At 37.1% G+C, this 20,597-nt stretch overlaps 1 protein-coding gene across 1 annotated transcript; it reads left to right on the top strand.

Annotated features, from left to right (window-relative positions):
- Nucleotides 1-5,112: 5,112 nt before the first annotated feature.
- Nucleotides 5,113-6,006, top strand: LOC124887416. Its single transcript, XM_047397073.1, has one exon. The coding sequence runs from the start codon at nt 5,113-5,115 to the stop codon at nt 6,004-6,006; it is 894 nt and encodes a 297-aa protein (XP_047253029.1).
- The last annotated feature ends 14,591 nt before the right edge of the window (nt 6,007-20,597 follow it).

The following is a 20,597-nucleotide window of genomic DNA, read 5'->3' as shown; positions in this document are numbered from 1 at the left end:
GAGGTCTAAATTAAGACTAAGTGTTGAATCTTGAACACTTAGAAATTTTTTCAAAGCCTTGGGATCTTTCATGGAGCTTTACAAGCTGAATTTGACACACGATTTTATGGGATTTTACACTAGTAGCCTCAGATGTAACAAATGCAGACCAAACATCTTCTGACCATTGAATCCATGTGGCCACCAACTGCGCAAGAATATGAATAAACTATCTGAATTCTGCATTAGATACCTCTCTCTTGCGAGGCTGGGTGCGGTTAGTCCCTATACAGAGATCTCGAGGTGCCATGAGTGGTCTGGTCTGAGTAGGTGGGACTCCCAGAGTAACATCAACCTTTGGAGTCTGAGATCTATTTCGGGTCCTCATGCTATGAGTGGGACGGACCTCATCAGTCTGAGCATTTTGATGGATAACACAGTGTGGAGGCATGGCTGCTTTTTCTAAAATGCAAGAGATCATTAAATAGAGGACAATTTACACTCTAAAGAACCAACTAAATTACAAAGAAGGGAAACATTTCTAAACGTATAGTAGCCTCCTACTTATAAGTGTGGCGAGCTACACACGCATAAATAAGACTCTACCCGACGTGATTTTGCAGACACCTTGGGACCATGAACCGTGCTCTGATACCAAGTTTGTCACGACCCGAACCGGGGCCCTAGCCGTGATGGACATCCCGAACCATGAAGGCCCGAGAGCCCTTCTAACATATAATCATATACACCATTCATATACAAATAGGAAATAAAGAAAATACAAACTGGAATGAAATCATGGTCATAAGTCAATATTAATTCAACAATGGGAAAGGGCAATCCAAAACCATCTAACAACATCTGAAAATCGTCTGCGAAATCGCTACTACATGTTCAAATAACAACTGTCTAAGAACTTGGATAAGCCCCCAGTAGACCAAAACACTGACTAATGATAAATGTCTTAAAATAAATAGGCCTTCTGAAATATAGAAGGCTTAGCAACTGAACTTTGCACTTCTGTCTGAAGAAATCTCCTACTTATCAGGACCTCTAGATTTTGCCTCAGAACCTGGGAGGAAGGGGGTCAATACAGATGTACTAGTATGCGAAGAAATCCAAAATAAAGCTTATATATCAACAAAATAATTGATAACTAGTCATAAACATCATGAAAGATATAATTTCAAAACATATGGGCATTTTTGACAACATAAAGCCTTTCTGTCAATGCAATATATTCTTTGTATTACTTTTGAGTTAGGTGGCACTCCCCTCCAAGTTTGATATTCCACGGGCTATCCATTGACTCGATGGGGAAGCCCCCAACCTATGTTTGCCGCAAGGGTTGGAGTCTCTGAATCTAATACGCCATAGGACCCGTCGCCAGCATACAATAATATACCCGTATCGGCAAAACATGGTTTTGGGCAATGAGTTGTCTGAACTCATGCCTTATTTGGGGAACCAAGTTGTCTGAACTCATGCCTTATTCGGGGAATCACCTAAACTCTCTTTATGCCCAATTTTAGCCTGTTCTGAAACATGCATCATTCTAATTCTAAAATTTGAAAATCTAATTTCAAACATGCATTCTAGTCTATACTGAATTAACATGGCATTATCTGAGTTGGTGTGGTCACACCAAGACTTGCAAGTCCTATTTCTGAGCCATAATGCATCATGCATAATTCTTTTATCAAAAACTCTATTCAGACCACCCAAACATGCAAATAGTATGAGAGCTTTCATGTTCCGAAACATAAATTAAAACTATGTAAGAATCCTTCAAACATATGGTGGTTATGTGCTTTTGGCAAAATCATGCACTCTTTCATTATATGTATATTCAACATTTATCAACATGCACAACCTTCTCTTTTGATTCCAAAATCATATTCAAGTCATAGTATAAATCAAGATATTTCATATCATGCATTTCAAAAGAATCGATATCATATGAAAAATGAGAAAAATCATATCAAGAGAGGGATTTCATGTGAGTCATGCTCTCAATTCAAATATCAACTTAAAACACATACATACATATGTATAAGATTTCAAATCACTTCGGGGGAAGGCCTAAAGACCAAAACAATATCATCAGGGCTTCTAAAACATGAATGCATTCATAAATCCAAAACCCTTTTCTTAAAATCATGATTTCTAAACCCTTTGCATAAATAAAACAAGATTTCTATGTGCATGAGATTTTAGGAAAACCCCGTGTACCTCAAATTAGGAATTTGATGGATGATTCATGAAGCCTACGATTTGGAGATTCCAAATCTTCAATCAATCTTGAAAACCCACGGTTAAATTTTGAGTTATTTGGAATTTTTATTGAAGCTCTTGGGAGTGTTTTTGATTAATTTGAGTGAATTGTGGTGGATTATGGTGTATTTGGGATTAAATCCCGTGTTTAAGTTGATAAGGGAATGGAAAATACTCAATATACCCTTAAAATCTCCGAAAAAACTGAAAAATGGCCTAAGGTGATCTCCAAGGCGCCGCCCTAGGTTGAGCACTGCGATAGGCAGGGCGCCGTCTAATCTATTGCCTTGCTCACTCCCAGGTGAGGCGATCAGCAAGGCACCGCGGGCTAATCGCCCTGGCTCACTGGTTCGTCAACACAAACATGCCCTTAAGCTCGTCTAAAAATTTTGAAACTCACCCGAGACATACTCTTGACTTGCCCCATCGTGTATCAACAAAAAAATCAAGAAACGGAGGTCGGGAAGGTCGAAAATAAAATCCTCGAAGATTGGTAGTTCAAAATGAGATTAAGTCTCTTGGACACTTAGAAAAATTTTCTAGTCTTTAACTCTTTAACCATGCTAGCTAACACATGTATGACTTTACGGGATGTTACACTAATATTATAATAAAGATCCCACATTGATTGAGATTTGAATATTTGACTTAACTTGCCACAAACGAAAGGAACGTTTTCTTGTCCCTATGTGCAGATAGTTACAAGTAAAACACTAGAAAGTGTTGATAATCTGAAGCAAAGAACTAATGCTGTAGTCAGAATTTTCTGCAAGTTAGTGGTTTGAGATCTCGTTTCAGCTTTGATAAATCAGATAATGATCTATATTTTAGGTAGATGGCTGAGAATGATGTTGACACCACATTTGCGTTTAAAAATGCAACTTTTTGGGTAACTAAAGCAAGAGTACCTAACCGAAAAGTATTCTGAAATTGCTCAAGTTTCTGCGAACGTAGAGAGATTAATAAGACATGACATGAAATTTGTGGGTGTTGCTAAAGAAGAAAGCAGATCTCATTCTTTAATGAAGCTTCACCAAATGGGTGTGGAAGTTGGTGGATATATATTCATTCTTTATCCACTGCTGATTAGTATCAAACTGTGAAACAGGTTTTGTAAGTTTAGATTGTGGAGGCAAAGACGACTTCACTGATGAACATGGTCTCAAATGGATTCCTGATGCTCAAGTGATTAGCAGAAATATAGCTAATATATCTCTGTAGCAAATGAGACGAGGACACAATTTATGACTTTGAGATACTTTCCAGTCGATAACAGAAAGTACTGTTATACACTTGATGTGATTCTCAGAAACAGGTACCTTGTAAGAGCAACTTTTCTATTTGGAAACTTCGATAACAACAACGTTTACCCAAAGTTTGACATCTCACTTGGGGCAACTCATTGGGCTACAATAGTTATTTCCGATGCGAATACAATGGAGTACCAAGAGTTAATATTTCTAGACAAGGAAGCTTTCGTAAGTGTCTGTTTATCCAATGCAACCACTGGGCTGCCCTTCATTTCTATACTCGAGCTCTGACGTTTTAATGGTTCAATATATATGACTGACTACGAGAATGAGTTTTTCATGAGCGTCTCTGCAAGTATAAATTTTGCTGCACAAAGTGATGATCCTGTCGGTATGGTTCAGTTCTTCTGTGGCAGCTTCAAAATCAATGTTCTTGTATATTTTTAGAATATGATAGCTATTGACTTTTTTGAATTGAAATAAACAGGCTTAGGCTCTGTGTCTAGCATGCTCTTCTTCTGGCTTATTGTTTTTGTTCGACGACTCCGAAATTTTGATTTGTCTTTAATGTCCCTATTCTCTTAGTTACCCTGATGACCCATTTGATAGAATGTGGGAGTCTGACACCAAAAGCCAATAACCTTGTTGATGTTGCTGCTGGTGCTGAAAGAGTTTCAACTAAAACGCCATTTGCTGTGAACCCTGTAAATGGTGAGATGCCTCCTCAAAAAGCAACGCAGATTGCTGTAGTAGGACGAAATGGCTCGTTAACTTATTGTCCGAATCTTGATGGTTTTCCTCGTTTTGGTCTGGCATTTACTTATTTTGCTGAAATTGAGGATTTGGGTCCCAGTGATAGTTGGAAATTCCGGTTGGTCCTCCCTGGAGCTCCTGATATCAGTAAGCTTGTTGTTAGTATCCAAGAGAATGCCCATGGAAACTATCGTCTATATGAGCCAGGCTATTTTAACTTATCCTTACCCTTTGGGTTATCTTTTTGTTTCGGGAAGACATCCGACTCCACCATGGGGCCTCTCTTTAATGCGATGGAACAGATAGTAAAACCACGTCTTTCTTTGAACATTATTGCGATGTGGTTTGTTGAAATGATGATCTTCTGTTTATTTCATTAGAAGGGTTTTCTCTGTTATAATGATCACCATTGTTTGTTATTTTCAAAATCTAATTAGACATGCCTGCTGAGAGTTGCTTTAGGAATATGCATGTCTTTTTCTGTTTTTTTTTCTCCAGCTTTTTTACTTACAATCCTAGTTAATTTAGGAGTTCTATCATTGGTAGGAAACTAATTAGTTGTCTTAATTTTGGTATAAGTAGGTTGTTTCTTTGTCCTATTTTTAGTTGTAATAACATCTATTTAAGTTACTAAGTTGATGATCAATAATTGATGGTCTTCCGACAAGAAATTAATCCCTCTCTATCGCTCTGCGTTTTCTCTTCTTTAAACTTCCATCTCTGTTTCAGCGGCCAACGTTTGACTATTGAATTCTTGTGTTGTTTTCCTTTAACGATTTGAAACCAACAATTGGTATCAAAGCTTTAATCTTAAGGGACCTATGAGTGTTTGCATCAATCTGATCCAGTGAATACCATGAACGGAGAAGCAAATTTTTCTTCAATGGCACTACCAACTTTCGATGGAGAAAGTTCTCAAACCTGGGCTGTTAGAATGCGGATATATCTGCAAGCTTTGGATCTTTGGGAAGCTTTTGAAGATGAATATGAGATAGCTCCCTTGCTGGACAATGCCACGGTGGCGCAGATTAAAACTCACAAGGAGAAGGATACTAGGAAATTAAAGGCAATGGCATGCTTATTTACTGCAGTTTCATCTAATATCTTCACTCATATCATGTCTCTTGAATCAGTGAAAGAGTTATGGGATTATCTCAAAATTGAGTATAAAGGAGATGAAAGGATTCGAGGGATGCAAGTGTTGAATATGGTACGTGAGTTTGAGCTGGAAAGGATGAAAGAAAGTAAAACCATAAAGGAGTACTCTAACAGACTCCTTAATTTAGCAAATCGCATCAGATTGTTGGGTTCTGCTTTGAATGATTCAAGGATCATTGAGAAAATCCTAGTAACGGCACCTGAAAGATTTGAGGCTACCATAAAAACCTTAGAAAATACTAAGGACTTGTCTAAGATAACACTTTCAGAGCTCTTAAGTGCTTTTCAAGCACAAGAGCAACGACGTGTTATGAGACAAGGAGGAGCTATCGAAGGTGACTTACCAGCCAAGCATCACGATGATGGACGTTCTAAGGATAAGAAGAATAAGAAGTACCAACCAACAGATGGAGAAGGTGAAGTGCAAAGCAACAAAAACAAAATAGGTGGTTTCAAAAGAAACTACCCTCCTTGTAAGCATTGCGGCAAGCTCGGACATGCACCTTTCAAGTGTTGGAAGAGGCCTGATGCTAAGTGCACTAAGTGTAATCAGCTTGGGCATGAAGCAATCATCTGTAAAAACAAAACTTAGCAGCAAGATGTAGAGGCTCGAGTTGTTAATGAACAGGAATAAGATCAACTTTTTGTCGCATCATGTTTTACAAGCAGCATCTCAAGCAAGTCCTGGCTAATTGATAGCGGTTGTACAAATCATATGACTCATGATGAGATTTTAAAATATTTAGACAAGTCCAAAATATCTAAAGTCAGAATCGGTAATGGTGATTATCTTTCTGCCAAAGGAAAAGGAACAGTAGCTATTGAAAGCAGCTCAGGTACAAAGTTAATTTCAGATGTACTTTTTATTCCAAAACTTGATCAAAATTTATTGAGCGTAGGACAACTTTTGGAGAATGGTTTTAAGCTTAATTTTGGGGACAAGAAGTGTGTGATATTTGATTAAAAGGGTCAAGAAATTTGCCAAGTTAAGATGAGAGGAAAAAGCTTTTCGTTTGATCCAATGGAAGGAAAGTCGGCTGCCTATTCGAGCCAAGAGATGACAGCAGATGTATGGCATAAGAGACTCGGGCATTTTCATCACAATGCGGTCTTGCACATGGTGAAGAAAGATATGGTTCAAGGACTACCATCCATGGAGTAAAAACACACATGATGTAACACATGTCAATTTGGAAAGTAAAGCAGGATGCCTTTTGCCAAGGCAACCTGGAGAGCATCAGAGAAGCTTCAGTTAGTCCATACTAATTTGTGTGGACCACATAAAACTTCTTCTCTTAATGGAAGTAAATGTTTTATAGAATTTATTGCTGATATGACAAGAATGTGTTGGATTTATTTTCTCAGATTAAAATCTGAAATACCTAAAGTATTCTGGAAATTCAAAGCTTTGGTAGAAAATCAAAGTGGTTGAAGGATGCAAATTCATAGATCAGATAATGGTACTGAGTACACATCTGATCGATTTGAAAAGTTTTGCGAAAATGCAGGTATTGAGCATCAACTCACTACCTCATATACTCCGCAACAGAATAGAATTAGTAAAAGAAAGAATAGGACGATAATGGAAATGTCGAGGTGTTTGTTATACGAGAAAGGCTTACAAAATATTTATGGGCAGAAGCAGCTAACACTGCTGTTTTTTAGCTGAACAGATTTCCTACCAAAGCAGTTGACGGCAAGAAACCTTTTGAGATGTGGCACGGCTATAAGCCGTAATTTAAAAACTTAAAATCCTTCAGTTGTTTGTGTTTGTCTCATATTACGCAGGTTAAGAGGGACAAGTTAGACAAGAAATCTGAACCTGGAGTCTTTATTGGTTACAATACAATCTCAAAAGCTTACAAGATTTTTCAGCATCATACTAAAAAAATTATGGTAAGTAGAGATGTATTTTTTATGGAGAATGAGCAATGGGTCTGGGAAAAGGTTAATCAGACACAGATCACAAGCAATCTACCGAATTTCAATGAAGACATTAATGATCAACCTGTGAGAGGAACAAGGTTGCTCTCTGAGATATACCAGAGATGCAATGTGGCCATATTAGAGCCTTCTGGATTTGAAGAGGCTGTTTTAGATCCTAAGTGGAAAGCCGCAATAGAGGAGGAACTTGGAATGATTGAGAAGAACAAAACCTGGCAGCTTGTGGAAAAGCCTCAATATAGAAAGATCATCGGTGTGAAGTGGGTTTACCGGACAATATTGAATGTTGATGGTTCTGTTAACAAGCTCAAGGGAAGACTTGTAGTTAAGGGTTATGCACAGATTTTTGGTGTTGATTATTCTGACACGTTTGCTCCAGTTGCTAGGCTCAACACAATCAGATTATTCTGACATATTTGCTCCAGTTGCTAGGCTCAACACAATTAGGTTGCTTCTTACTATTGCTGCATAACGTGGCTGGAAAGTGCACCAGATGGATGTCAAATCTGCATTTCTTAATGGAGCTCTTGAAGAAAAAATCTATATCGAGGAACCTGTAGGTTTTGTTGTAGATGGAAAAGAAGAGAAAGTCTACCGACTACATAAAGCTCTTTATGGCCTAAAAAAGGCACCAAGAGCTTGGTATAGTCGAATAGATGATTATTTGCTAAGCGTCGATTTTGAGAAAAGCTTTTCAAAATTTACACTATATGTTAAACGCAATAACAGTGGGATTCTTGCTGTTTCTCTATATGTCGATGACCTTTTGATTACAGGAAACAACACAAAGCTAATTGATGAGTTCAAGCAGGCTATAATGCAAGCTTTTGAAATGTTTGATCTTGGTCTGATGACTTATTTCCTTGGAATGTAGATTACACAGGGAAAAAATGAGTTTTTCATTTTCCAAAAGAAGTACACGAAGGAAATTCTAAAGAAATTCAAAATGGAAAATTGCAAAGAGGTGAATACTCCCATGAACCCAAAAGAGAAACTAAGCAAAGATGATGGAGCCGAAAAGGTGGACGAAACATATTTCAGAAGTTTCACTGGGTGTTTAATGTATCTTACAGCAACAAGACCCGATATATTGTATGCTGTAAGTATTCTATCAAGGTTCATGCATTGTCCAAGTGAAGTACATGGGAAGGCAGCAAAAATAATTATGCGACACATCAAAGGAACTATCACCTATGGAGTCATGTTTCGAAGGACTCAACCTGTGAAGTTTTTTGGGTACTTTGATAGTGATTGGGGAGGTTCCAAAGATGACTCGAAGAGTACTTCAGGGCACTGTTTTAGTCTTGGTTCTGGGATTTTTTCATGGAGTTGTAAGAAATAGGACATTGTGGCTCAATCTACTTCCGAAGCTAAGTTTATGGCAGCTACAGCAGCGGTAAATCAAGCATTGTGGCTGAAGAAAATTTTGATTGATCTACATATGGAACATACAGGAAGCATTGAAATGTTCGTGGACGACCAAGCAACAATAGCTATCTCTCACAATCCTGTGTTTCATGGAAAATCTAAGCACTTCAATATAAAGTTTTTCTTCCTAAGAGAGGTTCAAGAAGATGGAGATGTGATTCTTGTCTGCTACAAAATGGAAGAACAATGGGCTGATATATTCACTAAACCTTACCTATCAGCAAATTTGAGTTTCTCAGACAGAAAATTAGAGTTTGCATTTCATAAAGCAAGGAGGAGTGTTGAGAGTTTATTTAGGAATATGCACGTCTTTCTCTGTTTTTTTTCTCCAGCTTTTTTACATACAATCCTAGTTAATTTAGGAGTTCTATCATTAGTAGGAAACTAATTAGTTGTCTTAATTTTTGTAGAAGTAGGTTGTTTCTTTGTCCTATTTTTAGTTGTAATAACATCTATTTAAGTTGCTAAGTTGATGATCAATATTTGATGGTCTTTTGACAAGAAATTAATCCCTCTCTATCGCTCTGCGTTTTCTCTTCTTTAAACTTCCATCTCTGTTTCAGCAGCCAACGTTTGACTATTGAATTCATGTGTTGTTTTCTTTTAATTATTTCATAAATCTAATTAGACATGCCCGTTACTCTTTGCATGTTTTGCAGGACCAGTTATTGTCACGACCCAAATCGGGGCCCTAGCCGTGACGAGCATTCCCAAACCCAAAGGCCCAGAACGCCCTCTGTCAATCTGGTAATCATGCACATAATTCATATGATCAAAGTAATACGGAATAGACACAATAATACGAAAGCATGGTCAATAATATAAAATAGTTAAAGGCGTGAAAACATGCCCAACAATATTTAATAATCATCTGGAATAGTCTGCGAAATCTCTACTGACATACTATCTGAATGACTTGAACAAGGCCCCCAGCAGACCAAAAACCATACTGAAATAAATACCTAAATGACTAGGCCTTCCAAAGCAAAGAAGGCTCACCAATTGAACTCTGAGACAACCCTGTCGGTAGACTCTACTGAGGATCTGGACCCTAGACTGTGCCTCAGTACCTGGGAGGAAGGAGGGGTCAGCACAATTGTATTGGCACGTGAAGTAATCCAAAATAGAGTAATTGAACATATATATATATATATACATAATACGTGAGAGAAAATGGTCATCAAATATTATGAATAAAACAGTTTCTAAAAAACACATGGGCACCTTCTGAAAACATGTAACCTGTCTGTAAATCTCAAACTCTGATCTGTGTATTACTTCTGAGTTAGGTGGTATCCCCTACAAGTCTGATATTAACGGGCGATATGGAATCCTCTATTGACTCGGTGGGGAAGCCTCTAACCCCTGTATGCCGCAAGGGTTGGAGTTCCTGAATCTGATACGCCACATGATACTTAAGTCAACGTATAATAACATACCTAGGTCGGCAAACCGTGGTTTTTGGCAATGAGTTGCTTGAATTCAAGCCCTCTTTAGGGAACCACCTAACATCTCTGTATGCCCATTTTTAACCTTTTCTGTCCATGCAATATTCTGTATGTCTAAAATCATGATAATTTGAGATGTCTATTAGTCTGAGTCTGATATGACATTGGTCTGAATTGGTATCGTCATACCAAGACTTTCAAGTCATGATTTCTGAGCCATAATACATTAAGTTAAATCTTTCATTTAAAACATAATTTAGACCACCCAAAACATGCAACTGATATAGAAGATTTTGTGTTTCGAAACTCAAGTCAAAATCATGCAAAAACTTTATCAACATATGGTGGTCTAGTGCCTTTAGCAAATCCATGCACTCTTTCATTACATGCATGATGAGCATTAAACGTTCATGCTAGATTCCCTATTTAGTGATTTAAAACCACCTTTAAATCATAATAAGAGTTCAATCATTTCATATAGTGCTTTTCAAGGGTGCATTGCAAAACAATTCATATGCTATGAGAAATCTAAAAAATTCATAATAAGAGGGAATTCACCGAAAATCATGCTCTCAACAAGAATTCATTCTTAAATACATAGTTTCATACATTCATATTCTCAAATCACTTTGGGAAAGGTCAAAAGATCAAAACAATAATGTTAAAATATTTAATACATGAATATATACATAGATTCAAAAACTCCATCCTAAAACATGATTTTTCTATGCCCATGAGAATTTAGGAAAACCCGTGTACCTCTCGAAAAATAATGGGTGCTTCTTGAAGCCTGTGGATTGGGGATTTCAAATCTCTAATCAATTTTGAAAACCCATTGTTGAGTCTTGATTTATTTGGGTTTTTAGTTTGAAACCCTTGGGAGTGTTCTTGAGAATTTTTAGATGAATGTGGATGTATTTTGGAGAATTGGGGATTGAATTTTGTGTTTATGGATGAATAAGGGTGGAAAAAGGACCATTTTGCCCCAAAAACGGAGTGTTTAAAGTCACTTGAAACCATAAGATATGTGCCGCATATGATATCGCATATATTTACATAGGCTCCGCATATGATATCGCCTATATTTACATAGGCGCCGCATATGCTATCGCATATGCTTTCCAGTGGCCATGTACGATTGGTTAGGCGACGCATACTACTTTGAAAGGTCATAACTTCTTGCTCGGGTGTCGGATTTTAGAAAAATTGGTATCGTTGGAAAGTTGTTGGAAAGTTAACTCGAAGAACTACTATTTAAAACATAGTATGCTCTCTAATTAGACATATACAGAGAGTTATGGTCGATGGAAACTGACATAAATTTCAACATCCACTAAAACTTAATCGATCAAAATAGTTTCAAGTCGTCCTTGAGTTGAAGGATCTCTATGGTCTAAATTCATGATCAAATGGATTCACATACTACATAAACATGCCAAATTTGCATAGGATTTAAGGCTCTAGGATTATCAATGCATCAAAGTCATGGTTTTTTTATTCTAGCCCGAAATGTGGGGTGTTATAGTTATTTTCCAGTTCAATCTCTTTGTTAGGGCATGCGAAGTTTTGATAATACACAGATGAATGATACATGTTGTGCAAAGCTGGTCCATACAAGTGAAACTACTTCGGACATATGAAGTGCATATTATTACATAAAGCTATCCACACATGGATAAGTAAAGGATGTTCATACGACTATATGAAGATAATTGGAGTAGTTAGAGTTTGAGTAGATCAAGAAGTTTACAAGGAAGAAGGATAAAGCAAAAGAGTCCTACTCAATTTAGAAGAAGGTAAGATGGTTACAACAAGGAGTGATTTACTTGAAAGAGTCCTACAGAAGATACAAGTAAAGAAAAAAAAGGACTGTATCTGAGGGAGCATATATAGACGACAAGCTGCATTCAAATAACTCACTCATGCACAGATAAGAAAATCAACAATCAGCAAAATCGTTCACCAAATTGAAGAAGAACCTAGTTCTTACTTAGTATGTTTTAGACTCTTGTAATAGGAAAGTTCTTGAGTTGTAATGAGTAAATTGTTCTAGTCTCAGTATTCTACAAACTGAGTTAGGAATCACGTCTTCAAGTTAGGGAACTCGAAGACTTAGGAACACTTATCTTAGGAAGATTTGTGTTTTTGTAGTAATAGGAATTTGAAGTTTTAATTCCTTGTTTACAAGAAGTGTTGTAATTGTGTTGATTGTTGAGGCTCAAAGTTATAGTGAAGATTGGGGTTAAATCTTGTAGAGGTATAGGTCGTGGTTTTTTGTACCTTTTTGAGCCGGGTGTTTTCCACGTAAAAATTACTGTGTTCAGTTTTTACTTCTGTGAACCACATATACTTACTTGTTCCACAGATTGGCAATCAGTAGGCATCATACTTTAACAAGTGGTATCAAAGTATGTTATCTTAAATAAGGTTTGCACCTAAGATTAGATCATTATGATGAATTCCGCACCTCCTACTGGCCACAGTGAAGGTCTATCCACTACTAGACCCGTACTCTTTGATGGTACTTATTTCATCTGATGGAAAGCCAAGATGGAGATGTTTATTCAAGGAGAAGACTATGAATTCTGGGATAGGATTACTGAAGGTCCTACTATCTCTATGAAGACAAAAAATGGTGTGCAAGTCAAGAAAATAAGGAGTGAGTTTACTGCTGATTATCTTTTGGCTTTAAAGAAAAATGCTAAGACAAAGAATATCCTAGTCTGTGGTCTAGGACCTGCTGAATACAATAGAATATCTACCTGTACCACTGCTAAGTAAATATGGGATGCCTTAGTAAATGCCTATGAAGGTACCTCTCAGGTAAGGAAATTCAGGATCTCTCTCCTTTTTACTGAATATGAAGCGTTTAAGATGAAGAAAAATGAATCCTTGCATGATATAATGAGAAGCCTTACTACTCTGACAAATGACTTAACCTTCTTGGGAAAAGTCATCACTGAAGAAGAACAAGTAGAGAAGGTTCTGAGGGTGCTACCAAAGTCAAAATGGAATGTTAAAGTCACTGCAATCAGGGAAGCAAATAAGGATCTCACAGGTATGACTTTGGATGAACTAGTAGGGAATTTAAGAACATATGAAATGGAAGTTGATGGAATTAAGGAACAAAAGTCTTATTAAAAAATCTTGGCCTTGAAGGCTTCTGATAGTGATAAAGAGATTGAATTGGATAAGGAACAAATTGCCTTCATAACAAAAAACTTCAGCAAGTTTTTTAAGAAGAAGAAGGGAACAGGTAGCAAAAAGTGTTCCAATGACAACCCAAATAGATGTTACAAGTGTGGAAAAAATGATCATCAGATCAGAGAATGTCCTCTCTCGTAAATAGAATGGAGGAAGGAAAGAGTTGAAAAAGAACAAAAGGCCAGGAGGAAGTAAAAGGAAGAACATGCCATGATAGCTGTATGGGGATCTGACTCTGATAATGATGATGATGGAGTTGAAGAGACAACATTTTTGGCTGTTGGAAACTCAGACACTGAGGAAGAAGACGATTCTTCTGAGGTAAGTTTACTTGAACTAAAAGAAAAACTGCATTTTTTTTCTAAAAATAAACTTGTTTCCTTGATGGGTGATTTAATTGAAAATTTCAAAGAATTAACTTCTGATAGGGATGAATTGTTCAACAGTCTTGTAAGTCTTAAATTTGATTTCATTGAGTTGAAAGTTTGAAAGCAAAATGTTGACAAAGAAAATTGCACTCTCAAGGAACTAATTACACTGCTTGAGTCCTCAAATAATGATCTTAAATCTGAAATCCTTAAACTGACTCTCACTGACCATGGGAAAAAAGCCATAAGTAAAGAAACAGAAAATGCTGAACTTGAGTTAACTGAGTACAAACAAGAATGCTATGAGTTGACTGAAAAGATGGATAAGATGAATCAAGAGATAACAAGATTAAAATTGGATCTATAAAAGTTAAACAGATGGACAAATTCTTCAAGAATTGTTCATCAGCTTGGTAAAAGAAATCACAATGAAAAAGCAGGCTTGGGTTTTTATAAAGAATCTGATAATCTTCAAGAGTTATGCTATCTTTGTGGAAATCTTGGACATCCTACTACTGAATGTCCTATGGCTGCTAAAAACCAGATATCGAAGTCTAAAACTGGAAACCAAACTTTCTCAGACCAAGAAAACAAGCACTAAAATTAGTCTGAGAAACAAGTCAGTCTACTTGATTCCTGTTTGGACTATAAGGAATTTAATTCATCCTTTTACTAAAAAAGCAGGACCCAAGATTGCCTGGGTTCCTAAGTCTAACCATTGATTTCTTGTGCGGTGAAGGGAAACAAAAGGCACTGGTACCTAGAGAGTGCTTGCTCAAGATATATGACTGGTGATAAGCAAAAGTTCCTTTCACTCTCCAAAATAGATGGCGGGGGAGTCTCTTTTGGAAATGGAAAAAGGGGAATCATAATTGGAGTTGGAAAAATTGGCTTATTTGAGTCAAAAGCTTTAGAGGATGTTTATCTTGTAGAAGGACTGAAGCATAACCTGCTAAGCATTTCACAATTGTATGACAAAGGTAATAAAGTAATTTTCACTGCTGCAGATGTTAAAGACAAAAGGATGGATATCAAAGAAATTGTGCTTACTGCAAGGAGATACAGGAATGTCTACAAAGCAGACACAATGGCAATACCAGGACCTGAGTTGACTTGTCAAAGTGCAATAGAAACTGATCCACTCCTTTGGCACAGAAGACTTGGACATGAAAATCTAAAACAACTGAGCATACTTTCCTCCAAAGACATGGTATTGGGACTAACCAAGACCAAGTTTAAGAAAGAAAAGTTATGTAGTGTATGTGTAAGGAGGAAGCAGGTAAAATTCTCTTTCAAGTCAAAGAACCATGTTAGCACTACCAAATGTCTTGACCTGGCTCATATGGACTTGTGTGGACCAATGAGACAACAAAGTAGAGGTGGTAAAAGGTATATTTTTGTTATTGTTGATGATTATTCCAGGTTCACCTGGACGTTGTTTCTAGCCTCTAAAGAAGATGTCTTTGAAATCTTCATTAAGAAAATAGAAAAGAAACTGGGAACTTCATTAGTTTCCATAAGGTCTGACCATGGAACAGAATTTGAGAATGCAAAATTCTTAGATTTTGTTCATCAAATGGAATAGATTATAACTTCTCAGCTCCTAGAACTCCACAACAAAATGGATTGGTGGAAAGGAAAAATAGAACCTTGGAAGATATGGCTAGAACAATGATACTTGCAGCAAATGTTGCCAAAAACCTATGGGCTGAGGCAATAAGTACTTCATCATATATCACAAACAGATGCATAATTAGACCCTTATTAGAAAAGACTCCCTATGAATTACTAAAAGGTATAAAGCCTAATATTTTTCACTTTAGAACTTTTGGTTGCAAATGTTTCATACAATATAATGGTAAGGATAATTTGGGAAAATTTGATGCCAAAAGTGATGAGAGAATCTTTTTAGGTTATTCACTTCATAGTAAGGCTTACAGATTTTAAACAACAGAACTAACTGCGTTGAAGAAAGCATGCATGTGATTTTTGATGAGTTTTATGTTAAGACTAACCTGCAGGAAGAAAGCGACTGAACAAGTTACACAACATGTTCCATCGACTGAACCAGTTAAACTTAGGGGCACTTTCATAGGGGGAACTAAAGCTAAAGGCACAGTGTTAGGGGGAATTGATCCATTAACTGCTCTATATCAGAACATTAGTACTGATTCAAGCAGCTCACTGGGCTTGATCCCAAAAGGATACAAGTATCAAGGTTCGCACCCCATTGAGAATGTACTTAATGATCTCACTTCTGAAATCATCACAAGATCTGGATTGAGAATTATGTGTGCATTCAAGGCATTCCTGTCAGAAATAGAGCAAAAGAAAGTAAGTGAAGCATTGCTTAATGTTTATTAGATCATAGCTATGCAAGATGAATTAAATCAGTTTGAGAGAAGTAAAGTATGGCATATAGTTCCTCTTCCAAAAGATAGATCAGTCATTAGGACTAAATGGGTATGCAGAAATAAAGTTGATGAGCATGGAACAATCACAAGAAATAAGGCAAGACTGGTGGTTCAAGTATACAACCAAGGAGAAGGAATTGACTTTGATGAGACTTTCGCTCCTGTTACAAGACTTGAAGCCATAAGATTGCTGGTTACTTTTGCCTTTTACATGGAGTTTATTTTGTACTACATGGATGTGAAGAGTGCATTCCTAAATGGCATTCTCAAAGAAGAGGTTTATGTGAAGCAACCTCCAGGATTTGAAAGCAGAGAGTTTCCAAATCATATGTACAAGCTGGATAAGGCCTTGTATGGGTTGAAACAAGCACCAAGGGCCTGGTATGAGAGATTATCAAAGTTTTTGCTGGAGCATGGATACACCAGAGGTAAAATTGACAATACCTTTTTCTTAAAAACTAATAGAAAGGATTCGTTAGTTGTGTAGGTGTAAGTGGATGGCATTATTTTTGGCTCAACCAATATGAATATGACTCATGACTTTGCTAAACTCATGAGTTGTGAGTTTGAAATGAGCATGATGGGGGAGTTTAATTATTTCCTAGGTATTCAAATAAAACAGTCAGCATCAGGAACAATGATCCATCAATAAAAGTATGTCAAAGAGCTTCTCAAGAAATTCTCCATAGAGAAAACTAAAGAAATAAGTACTCCCACTGCCATTGACAAAAAACTTGATTTGGATGAAATATATTCTGATATAGAACAAAAACTGTATAGAGGTATGATAGGGTCCTTATTGTATCTCACAGCAAGCAGACCTGACATTGTGTTTAGTGTAGGACTATGTGCAAGGTTTTAAGCTAATCCAAATGAATCCCATCTAAAGTCTGTAAAAAGAATCTTCAGATATTTGAAAGGAACTAGTGATCTTGGGTGGTGGTATCAAAAGGTAGTAAATTTAATTTGGTAGGATACTCTGATGCTGATTATGTAGGATATTTGATGGACAGGAAAAGCACTACAGGTATGGCACACTTCTTAGGATCATTTTTGTTTACCTGGTCCACAAAGAAGCAAAATTTAGTAGCTTTGTCTACTGCTAAGGCTGAATACGTTGCTGCTGGGTCATGCTGTACTCAATTGTTATGGATCAAACAACAACTTCTGGATTTTGGAGTAGATGTAGGTTGTGTTCCCATCTTTTGTGATAACACAAGTGCTATAAACATAGCCAAAAATCCTGTCCAACATAAAAGAACTAAGCATATTGATATCCGTCATCACTTCCTTTGAGACAATGTTGAAAAAGAAAATATATCAATTATATTTTGTTCAACTGAGGAACAAATTACTGACATATTCACTAAGGCTTTGAGTAGGGAACACTTTGAAAAAAATAGGTTTGCATTGGGGATGATTAAAATTGTATAAATCTCCTTCAATGATTGACTAGAATATGCTATGCCTGAGTGATTATTGATTAATTCAGTCTTACATATTTAGTTGTGTGTCCTAATTCCAAGATTTAAAGCAATATGGTATATCTATGTGTTGTTTTTAGATAGATGGATCATCAAGGCAAGACTGGTCATGGAGTAATCAAACATAGGTATAATTATTGTTTTCATAGTAGTATTAACAGAAACAGGTCATCTACATGGTTCTTTCTATAATGATTAAAACCGCCAAAACCCAACAGTCATCTTCTTCAAAAGGCTGCTAGACCTTTCCCATCCATACTGAACCTCTGATGATAGGCGAAATTACGCGCCTATATCAATATATTTTGCCCATATTTTAGCCTAGTTTCGAGAACTAATTATCTATTTCGTACACTTTTAGTCCTTTTTCCTGTAAATGAGCTAACAAATGTGATTAGGAAAGTTTCAGGTATAAATGATGCAAAATACAGCAATTTATGGCTTACTTGACGCAAAAGAAAGCTCACAAACGAGATGGAAAGGAGCTGGACGCATAAAGGACTAAATCTGCTGCATGGAAAATCTGTCCCGGGCTAAAACAGCATTTCTGAAGACTTTGGGACTTACAGACACAAAGCTGGATTTTTGCCATAATACATTAACCTAGTGCAATTAGGTTATGTGTTTCATCATTCTATTTGGATTATAATTTTGTAACCTTACCCTAGTACAATTGGGTCAAGGATTTCATTAGTATATTAGGATTTGGTTATTTATTTTATTAGTTTAGTAGGAGTAGGATAGGAGTATTATAAATACCCTATCATGTTAGAGATTTTCAAGAAGAAAAAAAGGGGGGGAGACATTCTGACAATTCATTCATCTCCTTACAATTAAGACATCTTCCTACAACCCATTCTCAATTCTTCATTCTTCTACTCTTAAATTCCACAACAAGAGAATCGTTACTTGCTACGGAATCACTAAAACCACACGCCAAACACCTACTATTCACGCCATCCACCATGCAAAGCGTGATATCCTTCGCATTCATGGGTAACTAAATCTCTTAGTTGGGGTTATGGAAGCCGAATGAGTTACTATCTATAGCTATGAGTTTGTGAGTTCAAGACAAGTATATTGCTTATATCATTATTCTCTTCATCTTAAATCTACATTCTTTGCGGTTCAAACACAAGAACACGCCATTCTAACATCTAACCTGTTCGAGAGAAAGGTTATTTGTCTAGAAAAGAAGACGCATAGACCAACGCCAGTCTAACATCTGACTTGTTCGAGAGAAAAGTTATTTGTCTGGAAAAGAGATAATGTCAAGGTAGTAGGACACCCTTTCCTATTAAAAAGCTAGTGCCGTACCTGGACTAACTTCTTGGAGAATTCGTACCGTTAGTCACGCTTTAAGCTCGAGAGAGTTAAAGTGAAATAGTCCTTGTTTAGGTCGAGAGACGCTTGGATTTACCATCGACTACAATTCTCTATAAGCAATTACATGTCAAGACTCTACACACTCATAGCCAATAGAGACGTATACCTCAGAAGGTGGACATAACCCCAACGCCTCAATTCTCATTGTTTACAACACACGTGACAATCTCTCTTTATTTTGCTATTTTCAGTCCTTACATTCTTGTTTTGGTTACATACTACAATCCCCCCTTTCCTACGAGACTTGCACTAAAAGTCTAGTAATTTCTCTTGCTTGTTGGCCAAGCTATTCTCTGTGGGATCGATACCCAACCCAGGTTGGGTTCTATATTTGCTAACGACCGCTTTACACTCCCACGAGAGCTGTAGATTGAGCGTTATCAACCTCTACATCAGCATGTTTCTCCAAAATCACAGTCCCTTCATTCTTCAACTTCCTTCTCACTCTTCTTTAATACGCCTCTTATTTTCTCTCCTATCTCCACTTCTCCTTCAACCTCTAAATATTTACCATACTATGGCATCTTTCTCCTCTCCTCCTTCTTTCCCAAAATCTAACATTAATCCTTCTACACAACTTAGTCTCCACCCAAACATCAATTTACCCTCACTTATCCAACCCCAAATCCTTCTCAACCTATCTGATTTCTCATTCTTCAAGACCTTACCATACCCCTTCTCTCACTCTTCCTTTAAACCCTCACTCTTTCTAGAACCCTTCCCACTATCAGTAGCTCCTCTTCAAATTCTTGATCGAGATGATATTCCAATTGCGAACCTTATTCCTAGACGGTTAAGATTGACTTTGAAATGAAAACCCTCATTTGTCGCCATTGATGTCGATGATAATACTCTTGAACACTCTTCTCCCGTCATCACTTCATCTGGAACTCCACATACTCAGAGAAGGAAACAACAGGAAGATGCTTGTTCGGAAGAGGTACTTAGGGCAAGTAAAAAGAAATGAGTTGTGCCTAATGCTTCTCCTCCCCCATGTGATTTCTCTCCTGACATTCTCATTCATTCCAAGAGAAAGCTCAAGTAGAAGCATACCATAGCTAAAACATCAAAACTATATCTCTCTCATAAAATGTCCCCCATCCCACTCCCAAAGCCTCCTCATCTTTAAAATCCACTGTCAAAGCCTCTACTACCCAATTCTCTACTGGAAGAGCCTCTACTCCTTCTAGAGATTCTCTAAAATCTGTGTCACTTCCGAAGAAACAGGTCCCCATACCTGGTCCTTCTGTCTCATCTAACTTAGATTTAGACTATCTTCCTGATGCTTCTTCTATACCTCCTGATGATTTTGATGTTGATATTACTATTGATACTCTTGCTGATAAAGATTCTCAGCCAGACCATGTTCTGCATTTTCAGAAATGAAAGATGGTTAGAGGTAGGGTTGTCACTTGTTTTGGGGGTCCTGATATGGAAACTTTGGTATCCAAATTTGGGGCTCAGGGGTGGTCATCCTTCCTTCTGTAAGGTAATTATCAAAGAAGGT

This window comes from Capsicum annuum, chromosome 9 (assembly GCF_002878395.1).
Source record: "Capsicum annuum cultivar UCD-10X-F1 chromosome 9, UCD10Xv1.1, whole genome shotgun sequence".
Classification (NCBI taxonomy): Eukaryota; Viridiplantae; Streptophyta; class Magnoliopsida; order Solanales; family Solanaceae; genus Capsicum; species Capsicum annuum.
The sequence above is the reverse complement of the archived record's forward strand: the minus strand, read 5'-3'. Positions and strand labels throughout refer to the sequence as shown.

What these genes read in the sequence shown, in the direction of transcription:
- LOC124887416 (XM_047397073.1), top strand. Translation starts at nt 5,113, where the DNA reads ATGAACGGAGAAGCAAATTTTTCTTCAATGGCACTACCAACTTTCGAT.